Source organism: Bactrocera tryoni, chromosome 2 (assembly GCF_016617805.1).
Source record: "Bactrocera tryoni isolate S06 chromosome 2, CSIRO_BtryS06_freeze2, whole genome shotgun sequence".
Taxonomy (NCBI): Eukaryota; Metazoa; Arthropoda; class Insecta; order Diptera; family Tephritidae; genus Bactrocera; species Bactrocera tryoni.
In genome coordinates, this window is record NC_052500.1 from 15,867,589 (window position 1) to 15,880,088 (window position 12,500).

At 39.9% G+C, this 12,500-nt stretch overlaps 1 protein-coding gene across 1 annotated transcript in view; it reads right to left on the reverse strand.

The window, feature by feature from the left end:
• Nucleotides 1–11,484, reverse strand: part of LOC120769365 — a 37,414-nt gene extending 25,930 nt beyond the window's left edge. Inside the window, exon 1 of the mRNA XM_040096326.1 lies at nt 8,732–11,484. Within this exon, the coding sequence (XP_039952260.1) occupies nt 8,732–11,065 (2,334 nt within the window). The 5' untranslated portion in view covers nt 11,066–11,484. The remainder of the gene's footprint in view (nt 1–8,731) is intronic.
• Nucleotides 11,485–12,500: the final 1,016 nt, after the last annotated feature.

A 12,500-nucleotide genomic window follows, 5' to 3' on the forward strand; every position in this document is an offset into this window, starting at 1 on the left:
GGATTTTATGGGTAAATTTTAATAAAATTGTTTGTATTTTTTTTTATGAAAAAAAAAAATTATTTTTGCTGCTTTAATGCTTTAATAAATATCATAGCCCATTACGCCATTAAGTGGCGATTGTAAGTAAGTCAATTATATTATTATTATTTTCATATTTATTATTCTCTTTCCAATATTTGCATTTTGCTGCCATTGAACTCTGTAATTGCTTAAGCACGGACACGTTCTTTTTGCCATGTGCCTCGCTTTATGCACTCATATATTTATACATACAAATATGTTTATCCAATCACCACCAGCGTTAGAAGTTGCTAACAAGAACTCAACCACGGTGTGTGTGTCACTTACGTCCATTCTCCACCATACCACTTGCGACTGCCTTTAATCGATATCTTATGGTGTTGTGTCGAAAGTCAATACTACACTGTGCCTATACATGTAGGTGTGTTAGTGAGCCACCATTGTATTACTTTAGGTATTCGTAGTTGTGTTTGTGTAAATTTCTCACCATCAACTATCTGTTGGTTGCGCTATAGTGTGGTTGCGGTGTTGGCTTTTACGCCTTACTATAAAAATCTTCAAGGTTAATGGGTATTGTTGTGAATTTTTAGCTCCTTAACGCGTTGGAAAATTCTTTCATTTAGTTAATTATTTAAAATTTTTGGTTTAAGCGCATGAAAGTTTTAGTTTTGAAATTATTTTTAACTAAAGAAAATAAAGCGATTTTTACTTTTTATCAAAATGGCACATCAAGTGCTAATTGAGCCCGATAGGGCTGCACTCCTACCTACCTAGATAGCCTAGAAGCTCAATGGGCTCTTGCTTCCAGCGTTCCTATTTCTATGTTTATTCGTTTATTTGACAAGTTTTTTAGTAAGAATCGTATCTTTGTAACGTCACCTAGAGCACCCCAATATATAATGCGGGGTACATATACCTAAAACTACATTTTGGAAAAATAAATGGATTACTTTTTATAAATGCATGTCGCTCTATATAGCAATCAAACCTTTTAGACATAGCAGTAGAAGGGTATTGAAAAAGGATGATAATATCGTCCCAACTAATGAAGGCTTTAGGTGAATATACATCACTGGCCATCCTTCTCTCGGCAGTAAGACTAACTGCAATGCTGCCACGTTTGACCTACTACTGAGGTACAGTATAATTTAGCGACTTGAAAATATCGAAAGTCACTGCTGCAGGTGTTGCAGGACGCCACACTAAACTTTCCATACTTATATGAGACTTTTCCCACATATCTATAGCAGATGTTTTCTCACATATTTCAAGCAGAGTTCTTTGCTATAAGCTAGTGTATAGAAATTAATCGCCAACGCAACTATCTCAACCAGCGTATCGTCCTACTCAGCGTTAGTCATGCGGAGTTTAAAGCGAACTCAGACTAAGAGATCAAATCGCCATTAGTGAAGAAATCATTTGAACGGCTGAAAATCCTATTAGTTTACAACAGTGTGCACCTAAGCTGAGTTCCAGGACTTGCCGACGAACTCGCTCGCTCTACTGTGGCTTCCAGGATGAAGGAACCAGTAGGGGCTGTTTCACATGGAGGAGAGAGTGAGCAAAGAAAAAAATAATTGGCATAGTCCCTTGTATATAATGCTGGTTGTGCGATAAGGAACCTGGAAACACCTCAGCCATTGATTCGAGATGGACAGCAGTCTCTAAGCGCAGGCTGTTTAGGGATTATATCACCTCCATAGTGCCCAGCAAGTTCCTGGAATTCATCAGAATGATAGACTTTGTGAGTATATGTGATAGAGAAGAGGGCACAGTAGATCTTAGGTCGCGGTACAAACCTCAATTACATACTATCTATTCCATGTGTCAAGTTACGTCCTCTAAAATCTTTAGCCTCACCACATGGGTGCTATAGGGACAGTGTCCAGTAAATATGCCTATCTTTGTGGCATTGTGAGCTTTGCCATGAGCTAGCAGTTCAAAGGATCTTTTACCTTTCATTCTGGGCCAGAAAACTTTCACAACACCACAAGAGCTTTTTTCTGACCAACGCTTGCTGAGCCCTCTCGAAGTCTAAGAAGTCGAGGGAAGAAGTACATCGGCTGTCACCTTGACGGATGCCACGGCAGCTTGAAAGACATGTCAGTGGTCTGGCAGTCTGAAACAAAAGGGTTTTGAGAGCTTCCACCAAAAGGCTTTGTCTACGTCACTTACGGCCTGAATGCTGTGATGGTGACGGTCCGCGTCTATTCTCTCTAATTTTTGCAATACTTGTTTCGTGTGATATAAAAACAAATCGGTCACATTCGCACTAAGATTTTGTAATTAATAAACAGTTATTACTGTGTCGGTTTACATTACTAATATCCCTACTCTATCCACGTTCAATTGATATATGGAATACAAGCTGGAATTTAGGGCACATACATATACATATGTAAATATGAACGGATGCATCTCTCCCTACTAATGTATCAATTTGATCCGTTTTATTTATTATGGCATATTCAGCACTTTGAACCGCAACTAACAGGAGTATTCACATGTTTCCGTGACATTAACCCCGATTCATACGCAAAGGCTTTATCGTTTTCCACTTCATCGTGGCAATTCACAGCGCTAACAGCACTTGAGTCGCAGAGCAATTATTCATGCAATTTTATGTAGCAGCAATAGCAAATGACTTTTGCTAAATACACAAAGAGAGAGAAAGAGAGCGTGAGAGAGCGCACGTATCTTAGATTAACGTGTGCCAACACCAGCCGTCCATGCTTTATATATGTACATATGTGTGTGTATGTGTGAAATGGATGGCGGCTATTGCGTTGGCGACAAATGGCAATTGAGGTCAGCTGTTTTATTGCCGGCAATGCTTTGCGTTGAATAACCGGAAGCGCCATTATGAGCACATGGATATCTTTGAACGGATGCATGTCGGCGTAGCTACGTGGGAGTGCGTGCGCATACCTGTGTGTGTGTGTGGTAAATTGCTGAGATTTGTGGTTTACTGGCGTGTGTGTGTCGATGCGAAACGGAAGCGTGTTAATTGCATGCATTTTTCACTAATAACCTGAAATTGCGTATACGCCATGTAGTTCGCGGTACTGCGTTCTCTTATTGCAGCGGAAAAATAATATGGCGGAAACATGCATATATGCAGATTGCTTTTATTTTTCAAAATGACACCAACAACAATGCACCTACAACTATTTTTATGAATATTCATGAAAATTCTTGCATAAAGTTTTGCGGCTGTAAATAATATTCGCGGCATTTTGCGCCCACATCAACTAAACTACGAATATATCAGTAAAAAAGCAAACGAGCCGGCATATAACGAGTACAAAAGATTCAGAAACGGCTTGCAAATAGTTTAATGTTGCTCCTTCTTGCGCGTCTTTCAGCTATTAAAACGCACGCGATGGCTAGAGAGTAGCGAATGACCAACTGGACGACAGCTAGGAAATAATTTCACACACACACACATACATATACATTTAAATACAATCCCACTTACATATACATACATTTGGCTACTACAGTGCCACATTGGTGAGGAGCAATACCGGCATTACAGCCGCAAAACAATGCAGAATTCGGGTCACTGAGCACAGCAAAAGAAATCAAGAGTAATACAATGGCAAGAAAAAACTATGAAATAATAATAAAACACTTACTAAATTGTCGACTGCATGCTAACACAAACACACATAGATATATATGTACATATATGCGTATATATGTACATCAGTACGTCTGCTGAAAGAGGAAGGAAGTGGCAGTAAGGGTTGTCGCGTTGACGCTCAATTGTCGGACAGGATATGACGTCGTTGATACAAAATGTACAAACGCACACATATACAATGCAAAGTGGAAGCAAGCGGTCAGCTACCATAAAAATATGAAAAAACCCACAATGTGGCATTTAAGTTGGTGCCAAATCCCACTAAGCGCCGCACGGCGGCATGAGTAATACGAAAGCGCCAGGAAACACCGGCATGAGTACATGAGTTCCTTCATATTTTTATTTGGGAAGTCGGCGAAAATGTTGCAGGGACACGTCTTATTCACCCGCTTATTATATTGTAGTTTTGTGTTATTTTGTATTTTCTTGATTATTTTATGGATGCGATGGTGACATGCAGCGGCGATTTACTTTGTGTCGGTGCGTTTATAATGTGCTGGAAACTGGGTTAAAAATTATTTATGACTTTTTCTGCACTGACTGGAAGTGGCTATTATAAAATTTAACAAGAAAAATCGGCTAAGGTGTTGGCAGCTTTATGAAACTCATTTGAAATTTAAAAATGACAGCTGAGGTGAGAAATATAAAATGTTGAGTACTTTCTCACTTAATTTAAAGTCTAAAAATATAAGATTTCTTAAAGTTGTGTCCAAATTTTAACTTCACTTAACCTATGCCGAACTTGGTGAAGATACCCAGTCAAATAAAATGTTTTTCCAAACAACGACTTACTTTTTATCGTTTAGTTTGTTTGTTTGTATAGCCATATGCTATAGTAGTTCGATCTGAACAATTTCTTCGAAGATTATACTTTCTCTTTAAACAATAATCCAAGCCAAATTCTATGAAGATATCTCGTGAAAGTAAAACGTTTCCCTTACAAGAACTTGTTTTGATCATTCAGTTTGTATGGTAGCTATATGTTATAGTGCTCTGATGTGAATAATTTCTTCGGAGATAGTTGCGTTGCCTAAAATAATAATAATTTTGTATACAAGGACTTGATATTGGTCCCTCTGTTTGTATGGCAGCTACATGTTATAATGATCAATTTATTTGGAAATTCATGGCAAATTTCGTGAAGATATCTTTTCAAATGAAATAGCTTTCCACACAAGGATTTTTTAATAGATATGTCTGTATGGCAGAGTGGAAGCAAGATATTTTATAGTGTCCGATTTGAACATATGCAGCAGTATGCAGCAACTATGCTCTTAGTTTTGTATTACTTGTGCCAAGATCTCCAGAGTTGTAGTGATGATTTCGGCACGACTGCTTGCCTTGTTGTGATCTATAGTACATGGATTGCTTGTGTATACTTTTCTTCTTTTTTATACCTGAAGTTAAGTGACTGTTTAAACGTATTTCAAGTGGAGAGAGATTCCGTCGCAGAGTTCTGGCATTCACCAATCGGCATCAAAGAAAAGTTCTTCTGCGATCACAACAGATAGCCGAATGATTTTTTACTTCAACTTCGGACTAAGTAGACATATGAGAAGTAAAGTGATCTCTCGACGAACAAAAACCGAACTCTAAAAGTCACTCACACTAATTGTTCTCACTAAAGAAATGAAGCCATTGGACCACCACAAACGTCGGGAATTAGCTGGTTATGGCTTGGAACAACGTGAAAACGATAAAGATTTTTTTTTAAGAAAATCGTCTTCTCCGATGAGGCTCACTTTCATTTGAGTGATGCGGTAAATTAATATAATTGTGCATTCTGTTGTGTAGAAAACCCACAAATTATTCATTAACTACTTGCACCTAAATTAACAGTTTGTTATGATTCTTGGTCTGGAGGACTCATCAGTCCATATTTCTTTCGAAGCGAAGCTGGTGACATCGTTACTTTCACTAGAGAGGGGTATTGATCGTTGATAATAAACTTTTTATGGCCGTAATTAGAGGAAGTTGCTATTACACTAGCCTACACTCATTTTGGTGCCTTAGATTTTATACCTGATTTTGGATGTATTTTGTGAGTTGATACGAGAAAACGGGTCACATTTTCCATATTAGCTCTTGTTCATAAGAAAGAGAAAAAACATCTAGTAGCAGGAATGTGGTTCATCCTACCTACTATACCGACTACTGATGCACACAGAGCTGCACCAAGCCAAACAATTTTTTTTTGAAGGCCAGTGTTATTGTTGGGTTCATCGAATTCGTTCCTGCAAAAGAACTCGTGGAAGCCATTTGAAATATGCTATATTCAGCACTTAATTTTATTGATTAAATAAAAAAATAAAAAACATTTGAATTTCCTTAAAAATCAGTGAGTTATTGGAACACCCTGTATTTATCCACGCTAATGAAGAGCTTATGACTGAAAAATGTTATTTTTAACGTCTTTTTCAAGCGTAAATTTCCATTTAATTATAGCACAAAACTGACGCAGTTCTTCTTCTTCATTGAAATATCGAACTGGTTTTACTATTTCGCTTATCAGCTGTTCACATCTAATATTAATTTAATGCTTGCCGTTAGGATAACTAAAAATACGAACAGTTCACTCAAGCACACAAACACAATTACATATTTCCTTATAGTTATTATATGCATACATGTATTTATATCCTAGTGACCCAGTTCTGCGACGGATAAAAGAACAACTTTGTACGTGTAATTTATATACATACATATATGCATACATACTTACATATATTCATAAATATATACATATATATATACTTTCATATAAAGTGTATTTTCATTTTCCCATTTCTAGTTGCAGTTTATTTGCTATGATGTATGCGCTTACTTGTTAATTTATATTGCTTACTCGGCTCTGGTCTGTATTTAAAACGCTCCAACTCATATACACATGTGAATTTATGTGATTTTTAGTTACTTGTGTATGTATGTACGCTTATGCAAATACGCGTAGACATATGTGTGTGTAGAAGTCATATATGGTTGTCTGTATGTGTGTGTAGATGCCATATATGGTTGTTTGTGTTTGTGTGTGGTTGTGAACCTCACTGCGGAATTATTATTACCGGTCATGCATTTGTAAAATTACTGTTGTGTAAATTGCACAATTTTTCCCGCTGCAACTTGTACATGTTGCATATTTTTCAGCGCTCAAATTGTACCACTAGGAAATCGAAACGCAAATACGAGAAATTGTAAAGTATAAGTCCTTTCCTAGTTTATGTATGTAATGCCGTTGAGAGTTGATTAGAAATTAACAATTTTGTAGGATTTTCATTTAAACAAGAAAATAGGTTAATTTTTATAACAGCTTTTGCCATAGTAGGCCGATCGTCTTCTTTCAAATGGTCGCTGTTGATTCCTTCCTTTTTTAAGGTAGTCAAGAATAATTATTCCATGGGAATTCAAAATTCAGTCGCCATAACCTCCCCAGTCAACTGTTGTGTTGTCAACGATTGGACTTCGGAATGAAATGATGGAGCCATATTTCATCTATTATCCTATAACTCGGATTTATTACGCTTTTACATCTCCAAACACTGCTCTGGATCATCAGATCATCGTTGGTTTTGGTCAAAAGTGAGCTCGTGCGACATTCACATGACACGGAGCTTTCTTGTTTCTAAATATTCTTGATTGCTATGATGTATATGCTCAGCTGATATCTTTGGAGTGCCTGCTATTTCGAGCAACTTCACTTTATGGTCATCCAGAACTATTTTGTGGACCTTTTTGACGTTTTCGTCGATAACAACCTCTTTTAGGCGACTACTACGTTCCCGCCTTCGGTTTCGCCACGTCTAAACATATCATACCAATCTTTGTTGGTTCATTCTTCTGGAGCAGTGTCCGGGAACTCGTTATCAAGCCAAGTTTTTGTTTAAACTGTATTTTTTCATTTCAAAACGCAGTATTTTATCATTCTAGTAGCGCCATCTATGTCTCAGGGCGGGGACTTTCAATTGACTTGTTACATACAGAGCTTTGCAGTTGACTATCTAGTTACGACCAGTCTGAGTTAACAGTCAGTGAGATATTAAATCAGTCAGTATGGACTCTTGAAAAGTTCAAAAAAGATCCGACGTTTTCAAGCCAAATTTTGTTCAGCTATGCGGCCGATTTCTGGCTCAATGGGTATGCAAACAAGCAAAATTGACGAAGAGTAACCAACACCTAGCATTTCATCTAGAAAAAAGATTGGTTTGCTGTGGTTTGTGGGCCGGTGGATTCATCGGTCCATATTTTTATAAAAATGATGCCGGTGAGAACGTAACCGTCAATGGCGACCGTTGTCGCGCCATGATAACTGACTATTCGATGCCTGAAATTCAAGCTGGTGATATCGGCGACACCAAGATTGTGTGATATCGCACCGTTAGACTTTTTCCTGTAGGGATATGTAAAGTCTAATGTCTATGCGGACAATATCGCTTCGATTCACATTTGAAAGAGACAATCTTCAAAACACAAATGTCAAAGAATGTTTCTTTGAATGATAATGAACATTCTCTCTCACAATTGAGGTTTCTGTGTGTTTTTTCTTTAAAAAATTAGCAAACCTCAGAATGGATTACCCTTTATTTATATATAACTCAGAAATTATTTTGAAAAACTGCCAAATTTTAAATATTACTCTAAAAATTTCCTACTGGCCTTTCCACGAGTGCTGAGAGCGAGTGCGTGCAGTTGCAATACTGCAGAGTTCCGGCTCATGCATACGATATTATAACTGTATGAGTGCTTTGCAACTTTATAGTGAAAGTGGCGGCCGATGCAAAAACTTTGCTATAACTTTATGCCGCAGACAAATCTATGAACTACGGCGCAGTGGATTTAGGTTCATATTTCACATGCAATTCAAGCGCTTTTTATTTTAGTTATTTTTCACAACACAACAACAATTTGACGTCAAGTGTGAAATATCGATTGCATTGCAAACGTGTAACCTTCAGCTGTAGACAAAGAGTATAAATATGCCGTTATGTGCACTTCTTATTGCCTACATTATGCATTATTAAAAGCCAGTAATCATATGTGTCATATAGCGGCGTCACTTTCACTTACCCCCGAACGCAAGTCCAATAATGTGTCATAATCGACAATGTCCAACTCCTCCCACGTCTTTGGCGGCAGCGGTGAAGGTGTCTGTGCGCGCGGCGCTGCTGTTGACCTATCCAACGAATTGGCGGACAGCTCATTACTTTCCACATTCGGCGCCGTGGCCTTAATCGACTCGGCGCGTCGTGCGCTGCGTGCACGCACTGGCGACGGATCACGTTGCAAGTTGTGCATCACCTCGATGGGTTTGTGTGGCGCCTTGGGGCTAATAATGCTGTCCACGGGACTAATGCTGTGGCGCTTGAATGGCGAGTGCGGCGATAAGGTGGCGCTGCCGAACGAGTCTTGCCGCTTTGGTGGTGACTGTGTGGTTGTTGTGGTCGTTGAGGTTGAAGTGCTTGCGTTACTCGCTACGGACGTAGCAGCGCCATCTGCTGTGTTGTTTGGCGTTTGGGAACGCCGTGGAGACGCCGCTGTTCGCGGACGCGTCATTGGTGAGGTCGCTGCTGGCGGCAGCGGTTTGGTATTATCGTTGGTGATTTCCACGCTGAGCGCCATGGTCTTGTAGCCCTCCTCGGGCACTGGACTGCTCGCGGCGGAGGTAGATGGTGTGCTAATGATTGTTATTTCAGTTGTTGTCGTAGTTGTTTTTATGGTGCGTTGCACAGTTTCACTACTGTCACTACTACCACCACCTCCACCGGCGTCAATGGCATTCTGTGTACCGGGCTTTGTGGCGAAAAGTGTGTGTGTTTGCTGCACAGCAGCGTTGTCATTATTGTTTCTGTTATTGGAGTTGTTGGCATCGCTGTCTGGTGTGCGCATCTTAACCACCTCGCCACCGAATGTAACGCGTTTTGGCGTACGTGACGGTGTCGACGGCGTCACAACTGTGTAGTACTCGGGATTGTCGCGCGGGTGCGCCGCTTGCACTAAACCCTTCAAATCTTCTTCCAAGTCCAACTCAGAATCGCTGAGCAAACGTACGACTGCGCTTATCTCATGCGTTGAGTCGTGCGTTGCACTCGGCAAGCGGCCACACACAACTTCATCTTCCAAACTATTTGGATAGGTGTCTAGGGATTTGCGTGGACTCGAGTCCGTATCGACTTCTGTATCGAAGTCGTCGTCCTTCGCCTCCAGTATGCGCATCGTCAATGTGTCATCATTGATTTTTATCTCAGTCTCCATTATAACTTTACCCTTAGCGGCTTGCTCGAGCATTTGCTCTTCGTCCGAGGAACGCCAGCTGCTGCTTGCTGTCTGCTTGGAAAGCAAATGCCATGTGCCAGCAGTGCTGTTGGCATAATGGTTAACGTGTCCACTACCATGTCTATGTGCAACATTCGACATTTTTGCTTCCACGCCATACACGTTACACAACAAATTGAACTCTCTGTATGCACTCTTTGTCATATACTCCCGAAACTCCGGCTCACCAACTAACTCCCGTAATTTCGATAGCACTTTCAGTGTAATCTCCTGATGCGTAACCTGGCCCATTTTCTGCACTAACATCTCTACGGCCGTCCGTAGTATGTAGTGCCGCTTGCCGGTGTGTAGCGTCGATTGAACCAGCGCCGGTAAGGATAGCATAACACCGCATGTTAAGCGTCCACCAAACGGTTCATTTGTGATCTTCTGATTCAGCCCGATATCGAGTATCTGCAGCAATATCGTTTCGGGCATCGCCGTTTCCGCAAGATACACACGCAGACAATCGAGTGCACCTTTCCTCACGGTAGGCGCCTGATGTCCCAAATTCTCCACCAAACGCGGTATCAACGGATCCATATACGTGTCGGCATCCGCACGCATCACCACCAACACATCGACGAAGACGCGCAAGGCATGCTGACGCACCTGCCATTCGGGATCGCGTAGACGCTCGAGAAATTCTCCAAAAATTTGGATCGGATAAACATTGTCGGGCAGTGTACGCGTACGCAATATGTGTTCCCACAAGGGCGTCAGTTGTACTGTGGCTGGTCCAGTGGTGGCGGCACGATGCAGCGTGCTGGCGGATCCAACATGCTTGGTTGCGCCAGTTGCACCTGCGGATGCGGTCGTTGCACCATACTTGCGCGGTCCATTTCGCCGTGGTTGCAGCTCGTAGTCGCTACTGCTGGTCGTGCCACTACCATTATTGAGTGTGCCATTGCCGTTGCTGTTGTTATTGTGTTGCTTACCGCGTGCTGTTGCGCCGCCTAAGGCACCTACGTTGCCGCGTTCATGGCTGTTGCCGTTTGCGTTGACTTCGTCTTCATCATCGTAATCGTATGCGGTGTTGCTGCCGCTGCCACTGTTGTCCTTACGCGCGAACATGCGTCGAAAGAACATACTATTTTCACAGTTAGTTTTGATCAAATTTAAAGATAAGGTATTTTCAGAAACCGTGTCTTCAATGAATTTGGATTGTCAGTATCACCGGCTAACAAGTTTGTTTATTTATTTTTTTTACCTTAATGCATTTAAAAGCTTTCTTCTTCAACACTTTATTCTTTTTCGCGACTTTATCAAGGGCCACTATTTAATCGGCTTTGGTCAGTGCCGCTTTAATTATGCTTCGTCACGCTCTTTTGCATCCGGCTGCTCAGCCCTTAGTGCTGAATAAATGCACTGACCACTCACGCCCACTCATTCACTCACACCATTTTTATTCAGTTCTTTTTTTATATTTCTCACTATTCACTTAATTGCATTTGTTGTGGCTTCTTTTGTTCATTGTGCCTTACTGCTTTAGTATAATTTATCCGTGCTCGTCCGCTCACAACTCGTGACTGCGCTTACCGGCGCTACGCAATTGACTTTTGTACTCTCACAACGGTGGTTAGTGTTGCTTCTGGTGAATGGTGAGTCCTGAGTGACCGTTAAGTATTGAATTGCTGTTTAATATGCCGGACATCAGCTGACAGTGCTGCCAGCTGGGTGGTGAAAAAGGACGAAATTGTAAATGTAGAAGACATGGTATATACATATATTATGGTTTATTAAAGAGTTACCCGAACATGGTTAACTCGAGCAATAATTAATTGTTTTCATATAAAAATTAAATATTTTATTCTATATTTTTTTATTATAAAAATACGTATTTTAAACAGATTTTATGAAAGTTTTAAATTAAACTATTCAAAACTCGGCCACTACAACATAATTTCTGGCAGTCCCTCCGAAAAAAACTGCGTTTGTGGGACGGAACTTTTTACAGAATCGTCTAATGTAAGAAGAATAAAAAATGTGTTTTTTATCAAGACTGGTTGAGTAGTTTGCGAGAAGTCTTTGAAAATTGATTTTGAAAACATAGTTTCGAGAGAAACGAGTTTAAACCAAATCATACATGGGTTACCTCGGGTAAAAAACAGCCATTTCAACAACTTTTTTCGTCATTAAAAAAAATTAAATATTTTATCAAAATTTTTTTTTGTTACTACCATACACTATTAACAAAGAAATTCTGAATTTTTTGGAAAAAAATATTTTAAACTCGGCCATTGTTTCGTCATAACTTCTTACAGGATCATCCAAAGTGAAAAACTACGAATTTTAGTTAAAACCTTAACTTAGAATTTGGAAAAAAACTGAAAATTGAATTTTCAGCAGACAATTTTACAAAAAAATGAAAATATCAGTGAAATTTCGCGATATTTTTTTCAAATGGTTGTAACCGAAGAAAAACTGCTTCGTCCAAATCTTTAAGAATTGTATCTCAAAGACATGTGTAAAATTGCATGAAGATCGGTTGAGTGGTTCTCGAGAAATCTTGCTAACCGATTTT